Source organism: Maylandia zebra, linkage group LG13 (genome assembly GCF_041146795.1).
Source record: "Maylandia zebra isolate NMK-2024a linkage group LG13, Mzebra_GT3a, whole genome shotgun sequence".
NCBI classification, from domain to species: domain Eukaryota; kingdom Metazoa; phylum Chordata; class Actinopteri; order Cichliformes; family Cichlidae; genus Maylandia; species Maylandia zebra.
Window position 1 is genome coordinate 22,117,515 of NC_135179.1, and position 24,104 is coordinate 22,141,618.

At 41.1% G+C, this 24,104-nt stretch overlaps 1 protein-coding gene across 1 annotated transcript; it reads right to left on the bottom strand.

The window, feature by feature from the left end:
• Nucleotides 1-874: 874 nt before the first annotated feature.
• On the bottom strand, nucleotides 875-24,090 carry kcnk12 (potassium channel, subfamily K, member 12). Its single transcript, XM_004556043.3, has 2 exons — nucleotides 23,086-24,090; nucleotides 875-2,374 (listed from the first exon to the last, which is right to left on the bottom strand). The coding sequence occupies exons 1-2, from the start codon at nucleotides 23,423-23,425 to the stop codon at nucleotides 1,482-1,484; spliced, it is 1,233 nt and encodes a 410-aa protein (XP_004556100.1). The 5' UTR covers nucleotides 23,426-24,090; the 3' UTR covers nucleotides 875-1,481.
• Nucleotides 24,091-24,104: the final 14 nt, after the last annotated feature.

A 24,104-nucleotide genomic window follows, 5' to 3' on the forward strand; every position in this document is an offset into this window, starting at 1 on the left:
ACAAACATCAAACGCCATTACGTGGCTTTAAATCTCACACACACACCGCCGCTTCGGAATAGATAGTTGCCGGCAACAGGGACATTGATCGTGAGCCTGACAGGGCAACCATATCCTCCGCAAACACCCTCCATCCATAAAACCTTGGCTGCACATTTATGCTGAACTCAAGACAAAAAAATCAAGCTTTGCAGGACTTTAGGCCTTCTTCTTCTTCTTCTTCTTCCTTTTTTTTTCACTCAAAATGCACAAAAAAGAAAAAAAAGCATCCATCAGTGAAAACAAATCCTTACAATGATGAATCAGTTTTCAGTCTAGCGACTACGACTGACCCGGCCGTGCTCAGTCAGCATCATTTAACATAATGTGCCCATGGAATAAAGCCACATGCAATTTATTTGCTTGTCAAACTCCTTCCACTTTCTTATACATACATACCTTATAAATCCTTAAAGCTGTTTCTTATTTATTCAGCTCTCCAAATACATGTCTGCATGCTGCAGTGGACGAACAATTAGAAAAGCTTTATCGTTTACTTCCCTTCGCAGACAGCTGTAAGCTTTAAAAAAAAAAAAGAGGAGAGAGAAGAAGTTGGGAAGGTGCCCTCTTTTACCCTTTGAGTCAAAGTCTTTGGCCGCTGAAGCATGTTCTTAGCTGATAAGAGGACCAGTTCCTTTTTTTTTTTTCCAGAAATGGATTTTTATTCTTCAACTCTTTTCTTTTTCACCATGTTGAGCAATGCAAGAGGAACAAAAATGAAACCAATCACCTGAGGATAGATGAGAAAAACAAGTGTGTGTGTGTGTGTGTGTGGGGGGGGGGGGGGGGGGGGGGGGGGGGGGGGCTCTGCGCAATCGTAGGAATGGTGCAAAAAAATGCATGAGAAACATATAATGCATAGATCAGTATGTGCTATATCATTCGGCGATTACGCTCCTTTTACATCAACATTCAGTACGCACATTTAAATAAACTGGCAAAACCTCAAACAGTAAATACTGTGCTGAACGTTTCCCTTGACTGCTTTACAGCACGTCATTAAAGTTGTATAAGTCTGATAGGATAGAGCGAGTGTAGCAGACTGTGTCCTCTGCAGAATAACACTGATGTATAAGAGACTTTGTCTGAGACTCAGTTTGTTCTGGGTTGGGACTGAGGTCAATGGGCGATTGTTGGTTCCCACGCTTCCAGGTCAGTTTATGTTTTCTATTGATGACTCTGTGCTTCTCTCTTCATACCATCACCACCACCATCATCACCAAATCATCATTAAAATCATCACCATTATTATCATACCTGTATTATCACAGGCCAAACAAAAGTATTTTAAAAAAAATCATATGTATCATGCATGTCGATATTACACTGGCAATCCCTTTCGAGAAAAAAAAAAACCCCAGACAAAACTTTTTGTGTTTTTATATGGCGATCAACCTCTGGGTTCTTATTACAGTACGAGTGTAAAGTGCCCCCCACACCCTCTACCTGGAGTTACTTGTCTCTGCCAGTCTGTTGTTCATGATACCCAGAGCACCAACCCCCCCAGAGAAACCATTATGGCGTGAGCTGCCGCATACTGTCCTGGGATATCCGTTGGCAGACTCAGACAGCTGCTTCTGCATGATGGCCAGCGACACTTTGCTAGAGGCTGCCAGGTCTTTCATGGAGATCATCTCCCCCGATAATCTGCGGCCCTCTGCGTCACTGTCACAAGGTCCGTCTGAGTCGGGCGGCTGACCAAACCGACGCTGGCGACCTTTGGAACCCGGGCGGATGGCATTGCGTCTGCCCAGGAAAGCATTAGCGTTATTGCAGCGCTGGCAAAACAGGCAGCTCATTTTCTCCAGCATCCAATTGAGCACCTGCTTGATGACAATAGAAATAACATTGAATAGCGAGTAGATGCAGCACACACCCATTAGCATGAAAAAGAAGTTGGCCACCCTGTAAAGGCTTTGGTATTCGTAAGCCGCGCTCTGGCTGCTGACAAAGTCCCCAAAGCCAATGGTGCTGAAGGTGACAAAGCAGAAGTAGAGAGAGTCTAAGTAAGCCCAGCCCTCAACGGGTGTGTACATGGCTGATGCACAGCAGGAGATGGTGATGGCTGACAGGCCAAGTATGAGCATCACGTGATACACCGAGGGCTTCCATCCTGGCAGGGAGTAGGCTGAGAAGTCATGGCGGATGCCTGGTGGGAGTAGGCCGCTGTTCCTGATTCGTCTCTCCCTCACAGCCTTCATCACCACAGCCAGCAGTGTGATGATGCGCTCCAGGAAGAGGTTAAAGAAAAGGATGGTTCCGGCACAGCCCAGAAGCCCGTAAAAGATCAGGAAAACTTTGCCTGCAATTGTCACAGGTGTCGTCATCCCAAAACCTGCAGAAACAGAAAAGATATCACGCGTTCAGCCATGCAGCAGAGGCCACGACCGGATTTTCACCTACGAGATGTTTGCAGTTTCCTCACAGGAAGTGAGTTTCAGGCCAGGGAAGTGATCCGTGAAAGAAAAATAACCTCAAAATCTAAAAGAGGATTAAATGAGGCTTGAATCATTCTTCTAAAACATTTTGCCTAGTAATTAAAATGACGTAAAGCCGAGGATTAGCTGTGCAAATACAAATTATGTACAGAAAGTACTGCATGATAATTTGACTCGATGCTGATATGAGAATGCAAGCTTTTACTGGAAGATTAGTGTCTGAAAAGTCATATACAGAGACAAAGGAACTGTGTGATAATTATGTTTTGCACTGTGAGAGAGAATAAGGGGAAAGCGATAAAATCCAAAATATATAAATATTTGCCAACAAGAAAAAAATTGATCATAATTTAAAAAATGAAGAAATATGTCCAATAATGGTGTAGCAGCTTATTCAATATTAAATCCTTGCAGATATTTAAGCCATTACTTGTATTATTAGTTATTAATAGTTAAATCTTTTAAAAAGAACCATTTGTATAGTGAAAATTGATTGTGAAAAACCTTGATTCTGTATATTCAGCATATTTTTATTGCTGTGAGTAAGAAAAATCAAATAACTTAGAAGGATATCGAGAAGAGGATGCCAAAAATAAGCTGGGTTAAGCCTTCTGAATATGCCCCCCCCCTCTTCAGCTGCGTCTGGCTTCCTGCTATCGCCTGATTTCTTAGTCACTTTGAGCGAGTGTTCAAGCTGAGGAAGTGGTTATTAGAGCAGAGGAGGGAGGATGTTTATGGATTCTGCTGCGTGTTGAAGGAGCACTCCTCAAACTCGAGTGCCACAGGTTTGGCTCTGATGTAAACATGTGTCTGATATCTGGGCATGGCATTGTTTCGCATCAGGTCAAATACTTGGAAGAGAAAAGGGTGGAACCAATTAAGGCAAAACAATAATTTAAGTCGTTATCTTCAATTAAAATGAGAGGTAAAATAAATAGCAGAGGTTGCCGCCCATACAAAATGTGCTTATTATCCATCCAGTATCCTATTTTACAAAACAAAAGCATCTGACCAACGTGTCTATTACTGGGGCCACTATGGAAACCCCACATTGCAGAGAAGTCGTGAAATCTGCAGTGCATCATATATTTTCCTTCTTGATTAATTTCCAAAACCCGGGATAAATAAAAATTGTGTAAAACATTATATGAATTTATATGTGCAAAGCATACTCTAAAAAACAGCCAGTACAGAAATACTATGCAGCTTCTGCAGGAGACCTGCTACATGCATATTCTCCCACTGACTGATTTTTCATGTGCAAATTTTCTGCACATATATCCATACGTATGTATATATATACACACACACACATATGTATATATATTTTTTTAAGTGGTTATTTGTATGCATGCTTGGGACGCTCTGTCCAAGGCCAAATTGAACACACACACCTAAGCGCACACAGAGTGTCGAGCCCCTTATCTACAGAACAGCAGATGGTATATTTGTCAACAAATAAAATCGTGCTGAAAGATCAAGCAGTTCACTTTCAGGCCAAGGTTAATTGATTTTTCCATCATGGCTATCCTCGTTCTCAATCTTCTCAGTGCATTAGGGCTGTGCTTTACCCCTTTTTCCCACCAGCCACCCTTGTCAAGTAATAAATGACATCAATATCCAGACAATACTTCCTTTATGATAGACAAAATGGCTTTTTTGCCCTTATCTCTAGCACTGAAAACCACTCTCACGCAGGTTTGCTGTTGACACGATGGGTCATTTAGATCAACACTGATTGATACAAATTGCTTTATGGACAACAGGGAATATAAGCCCCACGCGTCCACACATGCACACCTTATGGCTTCCTACACACACGCGTACGTACGGTGGTTTTCATTCCAGACATGACATAATCTGCTTTTGTGACCATTACAAAGTTCAAGTAACATACACCGAAGCAACTGAAAGGTGAGGGGCAGCGATTACCCAAATTAAGCCCTTCAGTGAAATCCTATTTCAGTGTTTCATAGTTAATTAATTAGCAGTCCAAGTCTCTCTAACTGAGCTGAATCATAGGGAAAACAGATTACATCTTCTCAGGGCACACAGAGACAGTCTTCCGCACCGTCTCTCATTACCAAGTAAATTACCTAAGAGAGGAAAAGGCACCAGGCATCGATTCAGTGTAGCATTTCAGAGCCATTACTCCAGACTACTGTGTCAGGACACAGTAGGGAAAACAGGACAATATTAGAAACCAAAGTGCAGGAGAGCCAAAACCAAAAGATGCTAAACTCTGTGTTACTTTTATTCTCAAAGACTTCTTCATTTATTCTTTAAAAACGCTTAAAAATACTGCTGACTTTTGTGAAAACATCAATTTTACCCAGCCAAGATGACTCATTTAATTCGGCCGAACTTGATAAGGCAGAAAATCATACGTGTGCAAATCCAATTCAGACAGAGCCCTCTGAGAACATTTATTCATTAACATTAAATAAAGTATGCTCAACTCAACACAGAAGATGATGTTATGCTCTAATGACTAATGATGCTTACCCACATAATTAGACACCAGAGATTCAACCAGGAAGAAAATGATGGAAACGGCGCCATTAGTATCCATTACTTACCAATGTGACAGTTTTAAGAGGAGAAGAAGAAAAAAAGATGATCTAATGATTATCTGACGGTGGGCGAAATGAAATAGAGGGAAATTGCTATTACACGGTAGTGAATCCAACCTTTTATCACCGAGAGTCGAGTGTAAATCATATTCACTTTGCTGCTGATACAGTTTAAACTGAGCAGCTTTTATTACAGTCCAGCGACAAAGGGTTCATTAAGTCCCACAGTAAAGTTAGGACCTAAACAAACAGCTCTCATTACTGTGTTTTTTTTTTTTTTTTACAGATATATCAATGGAGATTACGAATGCTCTGCACTTAACTTGATTCGCTTAGTAGTGTGCTCGCCTCTAAGCAGAAATCAATCATCAGCTTTTGCACTAAAGAGCCACTCTAAAATCTAAAACACTTAACAGACGTTTCATTATCTGCAGAGATCGCTGCACAAAAGAGTTAATAGCAGCTATTGCAGTAAATAACACTGCACCGTTCAATCACTCTTCATGTCAGTCGAGTGACGTTTCCTCTGGCAAATTGAGATGAAATGTGCTATTCAATAGCAGTTTGTGTAAAGAAACAATGAGGCAGCAGAAATAATTTCCTCATAAGCATACAGATGTATTCACTGAAGTGTTATAGTGAGGGATTAGGGGCAATTTTACAGGTGGAGATGAGGCTGCAAATATTGGTTTTGGTTATTGCCGATATACCAGTCAGTCAGTCAGTTTGCCTCACAATACTTTTCAACTTTCAGATCCAATCCAATCCAGATCTGTGGCACTCAAACCAAAGTTTCAAGCTGCAGTAATCTTTTTCTTTTTTACGACAATGGCTTTGATGATTATAATTTCAAAGGCTCTGTTTATCTGGGGAAACCTAGAGATAATTATGTTCAAACTCTGCAGTTCCTCTCAGCTATATGAAGTGTTTCAGCACCATTCTGTGCACTATTACGAAAGTTTTGATTTTATATAACTGCTCTCTTTAGACTAATTTTGCATCTGCATCAAAAGCAGGTGCCTGTGGCTCCTGGAGGTGGAGGGTGGCACGTTATTTTTTTTATCCTTGGCTCCTCTGATTTGAAAGTCACGAATGTCCTTGGACTATATACTGAACCATTCAGTGATGTATGAGTGTGTCGATGACAGGTAAAATGTTTAGTGGCAGAAAAGTATGCTTTTAGAATGCGTGAATCTGGTTTGCAGTGTAAAAGTGCTTTAAGTGCGCAGTAAGAGCAGAAAGGTTCAGGAAAAAAGTACCAGTCCATTTGTTCAACAGTTACTGAAGACCAAAACCAGAGTGAAAAGAAGAGTGCAATGCTGTCAAGCGTCTTTAAAAATCTCCTAGGCGGGTTACGTTGCCACAACTAAAAAGGCAACAGAATAAAATTCACGAGACAAGCTCATGAAACCTCTGAGTGAGCACTCGTGCCCTGCAAGTGGAGGCATTCAGGAACTCCGTGTTCCTCAATGTTTTCCACGTCTGTTTGATTTATTGGTTTCCCCGTCTGTGGCTGCAGCATCTTTCACTTTACTTCCTGTTTAACTTTCAAGCCAGGTTCCACATGTTGCCCCCTTCCTTTTCCCACCCCTCGTTAGCACCTTGATTGAGTTCACCTGTACTTCATTATCCCTCTTCCCTCCCTCATGTTTCCTAGGAGCCTATATGACAATGCAGCAGAGAAGGAGGCTATGAGTGGCCTGTATGACTGGAAACTGTTTCAGTTAATTACAAACCCATCATTAAGATTACAACTGGGTATTCTGATCTGACTTAGACACTAAACTACAAATGAATATGTTCCTGCGATGAAAACATTCATGTGGTGTGTGAGACATTTTCAACTCGCTTCTTTCAGCGGCGGCCCAGGTGGTGTTGGATAGTCTGAGCACAACTAAGGAATAAATATTAGAGCAAAATTCCAACTGGGAGGCTGACATACAGATTTTTTGCAAGATCGACAACTAGCAAAGGTCAGATTTGCCTTGTTTTGGGTTATATTGCTATTTCAAGGCTTCTACGCCAATTAAAGTTTTTTAAACTTGGTTGCAGCTATTGGAGGGGAATATGTTTTCCTAAGGATCCATATTTCTTGTTGGTTCTCGTCACATAAAGACAAATACTTTAGATTGTTTCTATAACTTTAGACTCTAACGTTAGCTCACAGAGGTTCAGGAAATCTTTTGGGAATGATGAAACAAGTGAACTGATTGGTCAGCAGGAGGTGAGTTTGTGAGTGCTGATCTCTTATCTCCAACATAATCTGCTCTGGAGCACATGACCATGGCAATATGCTCAGATTAGAGTTAACTCTCTTGTTTGATTCACTTAGCCCTAAATCCTACTTCATAGTCCAGGTCGGTTTGCCAACTGTCCTGTTTTTCCTGGGACATCCCGTATAATGAGCAAAATTGGTTCGTCCCGCGTATATTGACCTTTACCTGCAACGTTGCATACAGTGTGTATTTACACTATGCCCAGCTGGTTGTGCATTGTGCTTCTGGCACACCAGAGTGTCCCTTATTTGATAGTTAAAAAGTTGGCAACTCTAAGTACAGGCTTCAGCTTTGGTCTGTTGGGACCAATTTATTACTTTTATTGCAAATGGCAATGTCTTCCTGTAAGTCTCTGCTCCTGTCAGGATAAAAATCTTTCATTATGCAATAAGGACGATCAGTCAGACCAACACTATCGATTTAAAGTAATGCTTGGTCAGTTCGTGTTTTCCCTATAAATTGCCACCTCTCTGTGCGTGGGATTAATACACATTAATTCTGATAGAAAACCGTGCAAACACTCCAGGCCCAAATAGAAACTGGAAATATGATCTAACTGTCAATTCAAAGAAAATTATGGTGGAGTAATCTAATCCATACCAGGTGTGTGCAGTAGAGCGCACCTTGGTGCTTGTGTCATATTTAATCAAAGGCCACTTTAAACTTTTATAAAATAAAGTTTCCAGAAAAAGGGATATTGATTTAGTTTATGGGGGGGAAAAAGCCTCATAAGGCCAGTCATCATGAAGCTGAGTGCATGTCTTATGTTATAACCAGTCTGCATGGACCAAGGTAACGTCAGGTAAGGTCAGAATTAATTGGCTGCACCAAAATGGATAGAAAAGACACAATGCAAGGCAAATATAAAATAAAGCCAATTCAAGTGGGTATAAAATCCTAATGGAAATCCACAAGAGAACGAAGGGCAACTAAAAGTGCTGTATTTTCACTATATATATATATATATATATATATATATATATATATATATATATATATATATATATATATATATGCGTGGTAATCGGAGCACTAGGTGCGGTGACTCCCAAGCTAGGCGAGTGGCTCCAGCAGATCCTGGGAACAACATCGGAGATCTCTGTCCAGAAGAGCGCAGTCCTGGGAACAGCTAAGATACTGCGCAGGACCCTCAAGCTCCCAGGCCTCTGGTAGAGGACCCGAGCTTGAAGGATAAACCGCCCGCAGGGGCGTGCTGGGTGTTTTTTTTTTTATATATATATATATATATATATATATATATATATATATATATATATATATATATATATATATATATATATATATATATATATATATATGGGCCCGACATGGTTCACGCCTACTGGCTGAAGAAGCTGACTGCACTCCACGAGCGTCTGGCAGCACAAATGAACCAGCTGCTAGTTAACGAGAGACACCCGGAATGGCTAACTGAAGGCCGGACGGTCCTGATCCCCAAGGACCCCAAGAAGGGACCGGTCCCCTCCAACTACCGACCAATAACCTGCCTCAGTACTACATGGAAGCTCCTGTCAGGCATCATATCGGCTAAGATGAACAGGCACATGGGTCAATACATGAGCGGGACACAGAAAGGAATTGGCAAGAATACCAGAGGCGCAAAACACCAGCTACTGGTAGACAGAACAATCAGCCGAGACTGCAAGACCAGACTGACCAACCTGTGCACTGCCTGGATTGATTACAAGAAGGCCTATGACTCAATGCCCCACAGCTGGATACTGGAATGCCTAGAATTGTACAAGATCAATGGGACCCTAAGAGCCTTCATCAGGAACTCAATGGGGATGTGGCGTACAACACTAGAGGCCAACTCCAAGCCCATAGCACAAGTCACCATCAAGTGCGGGATCTACCAAGGAGATGCTCTGTCCCCACTGCTGTTCTGCATAGGCAGGGCACCCTGACGAAAAGTGGGCTACTGGAACAAGAAGGCATCGGTGGGCAAGAGACGAAAACAGGGCGTTGTTGGAATGCTACTACGCAAGTAACCCCGGCGGAAGGGGCTACATGAATAGGATGAGGGACCTATGGATATATATATATATATATATATATATATATATATATATATATATATATATATATATATATATATATCTTTGCTTCTGATGGTCATTATCCTCCCGCACAAATCCTTGAATCCTTTAAAATGGACACAGATTCAATATATGACTGTTTTGCAAAGCAAAAATCTCATCCTGGCATCCTACTGGCCCGTGTCCCCAATTAATATACTTAAAAAACAAACTCTTACTCAAACTGCTTTCCACTAGTGGGAACAGTCCTAAATTTGCCCGATAAGAGCCGCAGCGGAAAAATGCCACGCAATGCCCTCTGATGGCTGTGTTTCTGTGACAAACAGGAAATCATTAGTCACGGGCGCGGCGTAGTGGGGGTCTGCAGAAAGGACAGAGGGCCGAGGAAGCAGCAGCATGGCCAGACCTGAGACATCAACGCCACACCATCTGCTGAGGAGTTGCCAAGATTACTGGCAGACTGGAATAACAGGAATGTTCACACTGTGCTGCCAGCTTTACAAAAAGCAGATGATAGAGTGGACGCAATGCCAAGTTTTGCTTGAGATGTGGCTGCGTTGTTGTATCTGTTGACTGCATACATACAAATTAAACAAAGACTGTAGCATTATATATTAAAAAAAAAAAAAACCCTAAGCCAGGGTGCCTGAAGCAAAACAGCCTGGATTTGAATTTCACACTCGTATAATTTATAGGCAGTGCATTACTGGTATCTGTTCTTCAAGTCAAAGGATTGTTAAAGAGCGTCTTGTGCCACACCACCCTATTAGAAGAAATATCGGACTGACGTTATCTGCAAGAAACCTTTGGGTACCATTCATTAAAGCGGGTCGATGCAGATATAAATCACAGAGTAACATTTTGTGCAAATAATTTACACACCGTGTGAGAGATAGCAACGTAACAGAAACCTGAGCACAACCTGAATATTTTTCTCTGATTCTTTTATAATTAAATTGGCTCCCCCATAACTGAATTTGGTCTGGCTTTTTATATCGTGTCCCAGCAGTTAATTCACTGGCAAAAAGAGCCGAAAGGACTGATGACTCCACTGTAGTCTGTATTGATTTGTTGTCAAAAGAAAAAGGAGGGGGGGGGTTGTTGCATTCTCTTTGGATGCGCAGCACATTTACTCTTTTGTGTTTAGTTTTCACTCTGTTTTTCACCTCTGCGGCATGAAAAAAATTAAGTCAGGACTTGAATAAGGAAAATACAAAATCAGGATTCATGTGGCTGCAGTGTTTATTTACAAACAGTAACAGAGATTTTGTTCCTTCTTACGGCTGAGAAGTCCTTCTCTCATCAGTTTAATAGCTTCTGGCTATGGATCTAAAGGCCATGTTCTCGTGCTTCCTATTATCTTGTACTGTGTGCACTGTAAATATTTGAATAAAGGCTGCACAAAACTCTCACGTTTAAGTCTGCAAAGTAAACACACCTGTCCAAGTGGAGCACTACAACCCTGTGATTAGCATGATAAGCCCGCGTGTTCAGTTAATAGGTTATAAACATGTTATCCTCATACCGTGACGGCAAAAAGAAAATAAAGTGTTACATATCAGGACCTAGTAAAACAAGAACTATCTTGTCCTTAACAGGTGTAAAAGTTATCTAAATACTAAAATAAAGACTTGTAGAGTCACTTTTAGCAGTAGTAACAGGAAGTAATCATTTTCTGCATGACTTTATCAGCCTCCCACATCATAGATGAGGAGTTCTGGCTCTCTTCTCTTCATCACTGGTTCAGTTCATTGAGGTTTCAAGGCATTAATTTATGCACAGCCTGATTGGGGTCAGGACTGACCGGGTCATTGCTTCTTTTCTTTTTCTGACATTCTGTTGTGGATTTTGGATAATTGTGATGTTACATAAGCCAGTCCCAGCTTTAACTATCAGATACTGTAGATGCCATTTCATTTGAATACTTTGGTATACAGACAAGTTTATGATTGACTGCAAACAAACCTTACTCATCACATCCACCATCGGTCTTGACAGTTGATATGAGGTGTTTTTGTTAGTGCTGTACTATGTTTACTTTAGTCTCATCTGTCCAAATGACAGAAGTCTTGTGATTCAGATGCACCTTTGTAAGCCTAAGTTGTGCTGCTGCGTCCTTTTACGAGAGAAGAGAATTTCTTATCGCCACCCCAAAGAAAACCATAATTGTTCAGTCTTTCTGTAATTGTACTGTCATGAAATTGAATATGTTAACTAAGGCCTGAGGAGATTTAACCAGATTTTCTGAGCATTGCACGATCTAACCTTGGGGTCAATTTGCTGGGATGTCCACTCCTGGGAAGATTGGCAGCAGTCTGGAGTGTTTTGCACTCGTAAACTATCTTTTTGTTTTGTTGAACGATGGACTTGAACTTTTCTGAAATTGTCATATAAACCTTTCCAGACTGGTGGGCAGCAACAGCTTCGTCTCTAGGATAACTGCTAATGTCTTTCCTTCTTTGGCATTGTGTTAACATACATGGTGCTCACACTTGCTCATGATCAGTTAATTAAATGCATTAGTTAATCAGCACCTGGCTGCTACTTACCCTCTAAACTCCAGTAAGCAGGGATCAGTAAAGGTGTACTTAATTTTTCACGCACCGCTTTTGCATTTTGCCTTAATTAAAAATAAATAAATAACAGCATGATATAACATGTTATATGTTGTCATCTGAGGTTATATTTATCTAATTTTAAGACCTGCAAAATCTCATGTCTGCATGTCACATTGTGTATGTCTTTCTCAGCTCTGCTGCATTAAAAAAGAAAAATAAATAAATGCAGCAACTGCTTGGGGTCAGCATAAATTTGCTTTAATGACTTTTCCTTTCCTGCTAACGTGAAAGCTCAGGCTATAAATTAAGGCTGAGCAGCTACAATAATGATGTTTGATCATACACAGGGAAACAAGAAGCTGGGAGAATGGATGAAAGAAAGCTCTGTTGCTCACAGTTAAGTAATGTTTTACTTTATACTAAACAAATGTGCCCACTGTGAGTCTGAGAGTGGCTGACTGTGCCACAGGCTGCCAGCTTGGAGGTAACAGAAGAATTTGTGAATGCGGACAGAATATCCTCAGCTGTATCTCATCCTGTTTTTACTACAAGGGTAATAATTCTTTCAATATAAAAATAAAAATGCATGATAAATCAATATTTAGGTGGCAACAATGAAAGATTTTATATTAGAGAGAAGGTCTGTTGAGTGATTTCAGTCCATATGATGGCTGGCAAAAGCTCTGTGCAGGGCTGTGATATTAAGCTACAGTCAGACGAGCTGGTGGTTGGTGTAGACGCTCATTCAGCTAGACCGAATGATTATTCTCACATTAAAGAACATTTAAGGACAGTGTTTGGCCTAACTCAGGATATTTGGTCCGTTTCTTCATCTTTTAATCTAATAATGATGATTAATCGCATGAATAAAGGTCAAGCCCAAAATATATGCTTTTGTTGCGTTAGCTCTGTTTAGCTCCTTAAAGTGAAAGTGATCAGATTCTAGAGAATTTTGGTTAATCCCAAATCTGACATTTAATCAAACACATTCACATTAAATGATATTTCAATGTATTTTTTTTTAATTTATCCACTAAAGGATGTAATATTGGAGCATGGCTAAGTGCTGTTCTCCCTTTTCTCTCTGCTCTTACACAAGCAGCCCCTCCTTTACATGAACAGACAGATGGATGGCTGCCAAATCACAATGCTCACCAACTTACTGTTAGCTCATTAACATTGATAACTATTTATAAACATGACCCAAGATGCAGATAAATGTTCAACTAGTGCAAAAACTGATTTTTAAAAAAGCTTCATTCCTGCTCTGAAAGTGGTTGTCTCACTTTTACTGCATCAGAGGTTGCTAACCTACCAAAAAAAGGATGCAGACTTTTTCTGCTTATGGGGAAACTTTGAACTCTCATAGCTGCAAGTCAGCAATGACTACTATGCGTCAGTCCCAGTGGGTTGCCTGATAAATTGGCAATGATCAAAATGTTATCAGCAGGTAAAAAAAATTAAATGAATGACTGTAAAAATTAACCCTGACACAGAGAAGGTCACAAGACTTCAGAGTGCAAAGCACACAGAGAGTTTTATCTTCCCAGTGCCATGTTGCTGCAAAGAGCAGAATCAGTGAAATGCTAATCAGCTTGAGGAAGATGAAGCCCAGCAAATTTGCTGTGTCTTCTAAAATGATCTTGGTATCACTTGGCCGTGATGGTTTACGTCTGTGAGTTACTGTACGTAGGCGAGTACATGCCAAGTCAGACCAGATTTATGACCTGCTGCGACAGAGCACAGAGGTGTGTACAGCCTTTCTGTACAGCAGCAATTAACTATGATGGAGATTTATTGAAGCTTAGGCTTCCCAGTAGGTTTGCCCTGTACCACAGAAACACACATGCACATGTATTTCTGCTTCACAGTGGGAAACACTTTTGAACAACAGGATCTGAGAGAGTGGAAGAGATGGAGGGATAAAATAAATGAATGAAAGCAGCTATTTCTTATCTGGACACATTTTAATTCTAGTCTTTTAATTTTGGTTTAAACTTTACTGCTAATGTAACTTTCACCAACATATTTTAAAAAATAACTTTAAAGCAAAAGTTCAACCCCTCTCATCTTAGCAGTTGCAGGCCAATCTCAAAATTACAATTTATTGTTAAGTCTTTAGACTTAGACTTAGAGACTTAGAGCTTTTTATTGTCATTGTGCAGTTTCTTGCACAGCGAAATTGGGTAGCTGAACCACAAAGGTGCTAAAGTAAGAAGAAGAGAAACCAATATACAACGAAGGCGGAAAATAAATAAATAAATAAATAAATAAATAGAATAAAATAAAAAACAGTGTATATGTATACATATGTGAGTGGAACTATATACATGGCGTATGTGTAGGAAACATTGAAACAGACTGGGACCAAAATAATTGCACATGAGCCAAAAATATTGCACGTAACATGGAAAGACTGAGATATTGCACATAGATGATCAACAGAAGTGTCAGGGTGGATGTGTTGGGGAAGTCTTTACACACTTTTAGTTTGCATTAATAGTTCTGACAGCCCACGGGAAGAAGCTGTTCTTTAGTCTGTTGGTTTTGCACCTGATGGATCTGAGCCTTTTTCCAGAGGGCAGGATGTTGAAGAGGTGGTGGTTAGGATGGAGGTGGTCCTTTATAATTGCCCTGGCTCTGGAGGGTTTAGGCAGGGTTGTAGCTAAGCAGCTTTCTTGATAAATTTTAGTCTGTGTTTTGTACTTATTCCCCTGAAACAGCTCTTCTCAGAGTCTTCTGTGATAACTTGTTACATAGTGTTCAGTTCAGGCTCTCTTCCATTTCTCTTGTCTAGAGTGTGACACAAGGTTCTGTTTTAGGGCCCTTATTGTTTCTGTTACATCTGCTCTGACTTCAGCACTTTAAGCACTTTTAAGGACATTTCTTATCACTGCTATGTAGATGACTCAGTTATATATTTATTTTAAGCCCCAAGATGCTTCTAAGTTTCAGATCTGCAGCCTTAAAACTATGGATGCATCACACCATCTGCCATCTTGGTTCATCTAAGCCAGGTCCAGTTATGTACTTCTGTGTAACAGGAGGCCATATCCACAGGCCTACTTCATTTACAGAATGAAAATCAAAGCAGCCACTGGGGATTCTTCCTGCTGACAAACTGGTCAGCTACAGATCAAACCTAGAAGTGAACAAAGTTTGCCTTCAGAGGAAAAGCTATACCTCAGTGCGGAAGCCAACATGTTTCCCAACTTTTACTTTGAAGGCAAATAGTTTCCGTTTTTAGTTTGTGTTGCACTTTTCACAATTTCACTATGGAGAGTAGCTGTACGATGTTTAAAGACACTTTCATCACTTCCATTCAAAATACTACTGCAATGATATGCTAGAAACTGAAGCAATCATAAAGAGGTTTTAGCCAACCAGTTAGGAAATATTTTTTTTCGCAACAGGTGGTTGCAAGGGAGTCGCTAACTGGTCTGTAGGTCTGTGTTAGTGGGACTTTAGAACTAACTAGTCGTGATTAGTCATTTTTCCCTCCTGACCAGTACCAGCTAGATGGCCTGTGGGAATGGTATCTTATGCCCTTGAGCCTACATGTCACCATCATTGTCACATGTCCAAAATGATGGAAAAAATTAATGTCACAAGGTTTGTGATCATGTGCATGCAAAACCTAAATAATGGTTAAGGTACTACTTTAAATGTGAAGTAGCTGATGGCAAAGCTAGCATATTAGCATGTCTACAAGCTTTTATAGTGAGAACAGTAATACAACATGTCCGTGTCAGCAGGATGACTCTTTGTTTTACTTTGCAACTCGGTATGAGTTGGCAAGTTATTATCTTGTAAGCCAGAGAACAAACATTATAATATCAAAGATCCCTGGGCTTGGGGAGTTGTATGTGAAAAAATAATCACTTTGGCAATCACTTGCTGATAGTAATGATAGGGTAGTACAACTAACTTTTATTTAGCTTCTTATTATGATATTGTGCATGCTGCTTCACTGTCACCCTGCAAAGATTAAACAGAACAGAGCTATTGATAATGTTATTAGCAGCACCTATAAGGAGTCAAAGTGACTCCTGTCAGTCAAGTCCCATACATGATTGGGACTGAAAACTGTAAGTTTGAAAATGAAAATAATTTGGAGCTGTGGAGTTAGAGGTTACAGTCGTCTGGACCCCGTCTCTGCTTGAAGCCAGAAACGACATTTAGCTTCAATTTAGTGACCAAACTAATCTTCCAAACTCATGTAATAATTTCCTGCTTTTCACCATAAGTCCACCCTCCCGCCTCCCAGTGCTTTACAAAAAATATTGCATAAGGAAGCTTTAGGGCAAAAATGAGACATATTGCATTCCCATATTTTAGACGAAATCCCATGCAAGTCTTATGCAGAAGTGGTACACAACAGGTTTACTTAATCCCTAGTGAGACATTTTTCTGCCCCGAGTGTTTGGACTAATCTAAAAAGACCCCCAGTGCCTTTCATGTGACAGGGGACTCCCCTTTTTCCACTTTTAACAGTGACATTTCCTCAGCGTCACTGAGCAGCCACTGAGATCTGAAGAAAGGAAAGGGGAAAACCAGAAACAAAAAAAGTCATAACATACAGCTTCAAATGAACTGATCTTTGAAATTTTTATCGAGTGTGCAGTTCAGCAGTCTATTGTGTAACACAGTGGCAGTGATACTCCCAAAAACTTACAATATAATTTAAAAGTGACTTAATTAATACAAACCCAATTCCACAAAAAATGGTATGCTATGTAAAATGTATAGAAATGCAAAGAAATAGATGATGATTTGCATTTCTCAAACCCATATTCTAGTCATAACAGAACACAGAAAACCTTTCAGATGTTCAAACTGAGAAAGTATACCATTTTAAGAAATTGTAAGGTTATGTTTAATTTAATGACAGCAAGACATATCAAAAAAGTTGGGACAGGACCATGTTTCCTACTGTGTAGCAGCCCCTCTTCTTTCAACATCAGACTGTAAACATTTGGAAAATGATGAGATCAGTTGTTGGACTTCTTAGAGAGGAATATTGTCTCAGGAATTGTCCCGTTCTTGTCTTATATAGGCTTCTAGCTGCTCAACAGTCCCTCTTTGTCATATTTAATTCATTTCAATGCGCTTCGAATGCTTTCAGTTAATGAAAATTCTGGACTGCAAAAAGGTCAGTTCAACTCTTCTCCTACAAATGCTGTAGCATTTGTAGCTGCTTCAGTATGCAGCTTTGCATTTACTTCCTGAGATATGCAAGACATGTGGATTTGAGCTGTGCCAGGTGAACTGTGTTTTCCAAAAAGAATTCGTCTGACGGTTTTCCACTTTGCCTCCCTACAAAGAGCTTTGACTTTTCCTGTTGCCATATGGCTTCTTCTTGCTATCTCTGCCTGTATTTACTTCTGAGAAACTCTGCCTCTCGTAGACGCCCTTTTTGCATCTGATCATGTTGCTGACATGTTAACAGTTAATCCAGTGAGTTTTTTTTAATGTTTTCTATGATCTTGTGAATAAATCATTGCATTTTGTTTTTATTTACTTTTTTTTTAAAAATTAGATCTCAGTTTGATTCTCATCCGGTTTTTTTATGTTGTGGTGTCTTTTTTTAGCCTTTTTTGGGGGGTCAATTTTATTGTGTTTTTATATTTTGCTGTTGTACTTAAATTGGACTAAAATCGATATATGGTTCGTTTTTGTTGTTTTCAAACTCTCTTGTAAAGTACATCTCCTTTTAAAAAAATTGACATTGACTAATATACAGCAATCTAAGTTTTTCAGAATTGGGGTTGTAAGTAGAAAGAAATGAGACAACGGTGTTAAAAGAAGGACTATGTCCAGCGCAGTGAGATCTGAGACTGACGTTAGATGGGAATCGGCATTGTTTGAGACACTCTAGCAACAGTGCTGAAGCGAGAGACGGACAACAAGAACAACTTGAAAAATTGCTGTGCAGTGATTTTGCCTTCGCAGATTGCAAACCTTTCCCACCTACCTCCCAAAGGCGCATTCATAACATGCACCAACAGTAACAACAACACAGATGGTTTTGTCCCAGCGAGGCAGCACGAAGTGGTTAATCTAAATGAGAACACGACATCAAAGCAAAAACACAGCCTGCCTTCAGGAATCCACGCACTCCATCATGTGACATTTCACACTGCTTAAATGCCAACGCACGCTTCACCAGACTGAGGTGACATTGTCTTATAACCTCAGAGGCACACGAATTAAAAGACAGCACAGTACAGAACAAATTTGGTTTGCACATACATCGGGCCTTGGTCAGAGAGGCATGGTCACACAAACCTCACAAGTGTGACTCAGTGAGACTCAATGAGACTGCCAAATTAGCACTTTTTAAATTGGCACCAGAAGATGAGGAGAATAATACCCTCTAAGCCATTAGGCCTAATTGTCTACTAACACTCCAGAAACGCTGAAGATTATAATGTTTCTAAATCTTTTCTTACATTTATCATTACATAACACGCTTGTAGCTTTCTTGAGTTAACAATTTTTTTTCTAATCGTCACCTAGTTATAATACAAATGCAATATAATGCCAGAATGGCTTTGATTGCTTTTTGATTGCTGGTTTATGAGATTACAAAGTGATCATGTTTGAAATAATGACTGTTAAAAAACAAACCTGTCCTTCTGCAGCGGAGGCATTAAGTCAGATCTGCTGCTCATTAACAGGAATCGGTTATCGCTCTGCTGGACTGAATACATCGTGATTTCGCAGATACTTTTGGTGTTGACTTTTAGAAAAGTTGGCAGAGTAATGCATATTCACACACTGCTTCAAAAAATAATTTTCCTGTTATGGGATTCATGAAATAGAGTCATAATCTGACTATAAACACAAATTCAGAAACTCTGCTGAACCAACTTTGCAGCCCCCAGTTCAGTTGAGGGACTGACATATTTTGTCCATGTATCTCGTTTCATGAAATATTAGACGACTGTCCTGGCAGATGTGCTGATATAGCAGGGTATATTTTAAACTCATTTGGGCAAACAAAGACACCTTCAGCCAGGTTTTGAGCACTGTCACCTGGTTTGGGCCTTTCTGTGCCTGCGTGGATTTCCTCTGGATACTGTGCAAGACATGCAAGCTAGTTTAACTGGCAAATCTAAATTGACCAAGCATGTAAGATAAAGTGTTAGAATCCCCTAGAATAAAGCACTCTATAAAAAATGGTGGTCAATAAGAGAGTACATGCTGTAAACATCATACTAGTAATCCAACAAGCATCGTTTACTCTTATGTTTTAATATCTCAATCAGACCAGTCCAGTAGTGACTTTCCTTTTTAGCTCTTTCAACCACTCAGGGCACCACCTGGTCCTTAAGCTGTTGTGTGCTTTAATATGTTCACCAACTAATCTCTATCTTTGTCTGTCCACTGTTTAGAGCTGGACATTTAGTGTACTCCACAAGGGGGTTCTTTGCTAATTAACAGCTCACAGGAAACAATTAAATGAGCCTCTCAGTGAGACTAAAAGACTAAAAGATCTAAGAGCTAAACGCAGCTAAAACACATGAAGAGTTGACTGGAAACCAGAGATTTATGCAGTATCCCTCTCTGTGTAACGTATAACACATAAAAGGGATTGCTAGTGTCGAAATGTTGTTTAATGCAACTTTAAGTTACACTTTTGAGAGGTGTTCTCAATGTGATCTGACACATAAATACAAAACGGGGTTTTTATGGCACTTATTATGTTATAATATCATCATAACACTACAGTAAGCTCAAAGCCGTCTGGCTAATGTGGACAGTTTGTTCGTAATGATCACATTTCATCTCAGTAGCTACTCTGTACAGCCAGGATCAAGCAGGATTATGTCTTGTCCATTTCTGACATTCCTCTTAATTTTGAAAGTTTTCTGCAGGTTCAGTGAGGATTTATTTAAAGCAAAAGAAACTGCATGTGGCTCTTTTGTGTGCTGTGTGTTAAACTACTATTTGCATTGTCTGCCTTTGTGGATATAGTTGTGATAGAGCAGGATGCTGCAGTGGCTGCCAGGGGCAGGACAGAGTTTATCCTCAGGAATAAACAGTGCAGAACACAATCCAAATTTGCAACTGAATGTTACAAACTGCTGAACAACTAACAGCCTTAACCTGCTTAATAACTCCCAACAAGCTAAAAGTTCTCAATCTAATTGATTCTCTTCCCTCGCTGCTTAATTCTCAGGCAAGTATTTTCATTGCCAGCACTGTAAAAGTGACTAAGGGTTTCTCCTAAATGCCATTATAGGTACTCAAAATGAGACATACAGGCTCTCAAAAGACTACAGAGAGCTGTCCTAATTGGCAGCTAGCATCTATCAATCAGCCCTGAAGGCTATAAATATCCATTTTATTGATGCAACTCTTGTGCCCTCCTTAATGTGAGTTCAAACACAGTAACCAGAAATATGGGGCAATACAATACAACCAATACAAGAAGGCTGAAAAGAGTCTAACAGTCTATATTTTCATGCTAGACACACATTAGATACTTGTGTGGGATTTTTTTGAGTGTGTAGGTGGCTTTGAGTTAAATATGCAGGAGCTTATAACTTTGCTTCCACATTAATGCACTTGGCCCTGGCTGTACATGTCCCATCCATTCCCACTCATCACACAGAAACTCCGCTCACAGGAAACATAGATAAACAGCTGTTCAAGAATTCATGATAGAAAAGTTAATGTTTGTAGTTGGAGCTCACCTGTCAGAAATTTTACAGATGTTTCTCTGACAGGGCTTCTCAACAGGGAAATGCTTTTTGTGCCTCAAGCTTGTTTTTTTCTTATTGTAGCCTCCCCTTGAGTGATTACTGGGACTAATCAGAAGTGACACTGAATGGCAGCACTGTGTGAAGTGGTCATTATACTGCTGTGTATATGACAGGTAGTGCTAACGTTGCTCACCAAATCAAGCATATCGAGCAGCCATGCTCAGCTGTTATCCCGGCAGCTGTTTTCAGTTCCAACCTACGTTAAGTGACAGCTCAGCCGATACCTTTCTATGCATCCAACTGTCAAATCTCATATGGGTCATACTATTTAAGCCCATTTAACTGGCCTGTTCAGTGCAAGTCACTTTGCAGCCACCTCCACCTCAGCTCATGCTATCTCAGATTTAATCGGTGTCTTATCTGATGCCTGCCCCGTTTATTCTGCTCTCCCCGCCTATATCCTCATACAGGCAGAAGGCAGATGTGCTCCTCACAGCTACTCTCATGCATAAATGCTGGACAAACTTTTGTTTCTTCTTTTTTGAACAATTTCACTCAAAACCAGAAATGTGCAGCTACAGAAAATAAAAAAAAAAGTCAGAGTTTAACCAATCTGAGGGAACACCAGAGATTTCAATCTGGGCCAAAGTGCTAGTTTTGTTGCATTTGTTCAACATACGCTTTGGAAAAAGCTGCAGTGGATTTGATACTTACTGCAGATTTTTGGAAATTCTAAAACAACACAATGTGTGCAGCACCGATGGCCAGTGAACCCAGCCAAATCCCGGGGTAAAGTATGCATCATGTGGCCACGGCTTTATTTCATTCTTCAAAGTGATGCTATGGAGGCACATCAAGGGGAGCAAAGAGTCACTGCTGATTTGAAGCCTCGGCCACAGCAGAGTCAGAGGCGGGAAGTGTTTGGGAGGAAAGTCTAGAGTGCACAGGGGGATGCCGCTCTGATAAAGAGTTGTGTGGGGAGGCCCCACAATCCCTTTTATATCACCATCTCACAAGCATGCAGAAAAAAGTAGCACACAAGCCAGAGGGTTGGGGTGGGGGGGAGCGGGTTGAGATCAAAGGAGGATGAAATGCTAGACAGAAATCCATGCAAACACATGAAAAGGAGGAAATATTGTAGAAAGCATCATAACATCATTCTTTTCTCCTTCCCTTTCCCCCCGCAAGCTGCTGAGTCAGTTTTTATCATCAGCCTGTTGGGTAAAGAAAGCGATGCAGTTTGACAACCGGAGTACAAAGGATTTCAACCTGCCACAGACATGTACACAAACACAGCTGCTGTGGTTCCCTCCCATGACACGGTGAGCTGAGTGCACGGGCTCCCCGAGTGCTCTGTGTCTGTGCCTTTGTGTGTCTGCGAGCAGGAGGTAGAAGGACTAATAAAGCTCTCCTGACAGGTCTACAGTAAATAAAGTTGTGACAGGTTCCCTGCTCACGTGGATCAGCTTTCTTTTATCACTCCCTATGCCACAGTATTCAATTAAAAATAGTTGCCGAAGGTGTCACACTGTATACACAGATTGTGTTTGTGTGTTTAGGCCAAGGTCAGAGACAGCTGCTGGAGTGTGTTCATTTGCTTGTTCGCATTCACTCACTCATTTACTCACTGTAAGCTGTGGCTCGGCTTTATCTGTCCGGGGTGTGGTGTGATGCTGGTGGTGGTGTGAGGGGCGGGTGTGCATGATTGGAGGGGGGTGTTGGAGCCCATCAGGCATGCAGTGCACCACAGTATTGGCCCTCGGGGTGCCCTGGGAGGGACACTTGCTCTTTTCTGACCTATTGCACAAGTAAATGTTAAATGGGGAGGGGGCGGGGTGAGAGCAGAAGGGGCTTCTCATTGACATTCCTTTTGGTTTGAACAGAAACGTGGCCAAAAAAAAAAAAAGAGTTGCACCCGTGGGTGCTGTCCTATAGCCAGGGAACTCATCCCTGTTCCAAATGGCAGACAAGTCAGATGCCGTCCCCGGTGCCAAAGTCCCTCACAGCCAAAATGTAACACATGATTGGAAAGAAAAACACAATAATTTGGATCATTTATTCTGCATGTAAGCCAGTGGAAAGAAAGCCCCCCTCATGGAAGCAGCTCCAGTTTATGTGACATCCACACAAAAAGTAAGGATATCAGTATTTATCATGAATACAATTTAAAATAAAACACCTCTAATCCAATCCAGTAACAAAGACCCATTCAAGTGTTTCCTGTCTTCACGACATGGGCTGACAAGCATCCCTGGAATTTCTTCTTCTTTTATTAACACAAAGCTTTATGTGGGCTTGGCATGTGTGTGGTTTTATGTAGAATAGCCCTAATGCATATTTTCCAACATGTATGCTGTCGAGAGAACAACATGATGCAACCGAATGGACCAAGAGGTCAGGGATTTAGTGAATGCTGCAGAGATCACCCACCTATAGTCGACACCACAGTTCCAACAAAATAAAAAGCCCCTGTAAAATCCCATCTTGGCCTCAGAGCGTCAGCCCGGATTCCGGCGGCGATGGCAGCCTCGTACTCCCGCAGGAAGGAGTTCAGCTCCTGCAGGCTTATGTTGAAGGTCTCACTGAAGTTGAGGAGCGTCCCGTTCCAGCGCCCGTGAGCCCGCAGCTCGGAGGGCCTCTCTATAGCCGAGAAGACCGCAGCGCCGCACAGCAGGTACACTAAAATGAGGATGGCGAGCAAAACGAAGCGGCCGTTGTCCTCGTTGAGGTGCAGGGAGCGGCAGTCTTGCAGTCGCTGGCCAGGCATCATCCAAATTTCAGCACCACTCGCGCGTCGGACAGCGACAAGCTCCACATCAGAGACGGCATTCACTCGTCTGTAGGTATCCTCTGGAAGTCACTGTCCTGCTCTGTGGCTCCACTTCTCCGGGCAACAATTCCTCTCCCGACACGTTGTCTCATTGTAGTTGTGAAGTGATATTATGTATAGCTTAAAAGCACAAAGAACGACCCCACTTGTGGATTTAAGTCCGCACATCCATCAAAGAGTTAATGCGAAAAGCCACAGGCGCCTAGTTTCATGATACATTCCCCCCCTCTCCTTGTGGCAATGCAGTTGGCGTAAAGTGGACTGCAGCTTAAATCCAACCGGGCGCGCTTCTTTTGAGCAAAAGCAAGCAGTAGTATCCACCGGGTACCCCTCCTCCGTTGCACCAAAACGATCCCCCACACAAAAGATCACAATGACGCTCGAGATTCTCTAAGTTACAAATGAGTGCGTCTAAAAAAATCACCACGTCCCTCCTTACAAGTAAAGTCTTCTGTTTCCACACAGGCTTGTTCTGCAGGAGTGCGGAGCTGTCGTCTAAACGTGGGCACTGGTGGTAGCACAGTGCATCCCATCAGCAGCGGGTGTTGTGAAATCTCTCATCGAATCCAGGGGGTGTGCGTTTGGCTGAAGATAAGCAGCATCCCCGTATGCGTCCTTA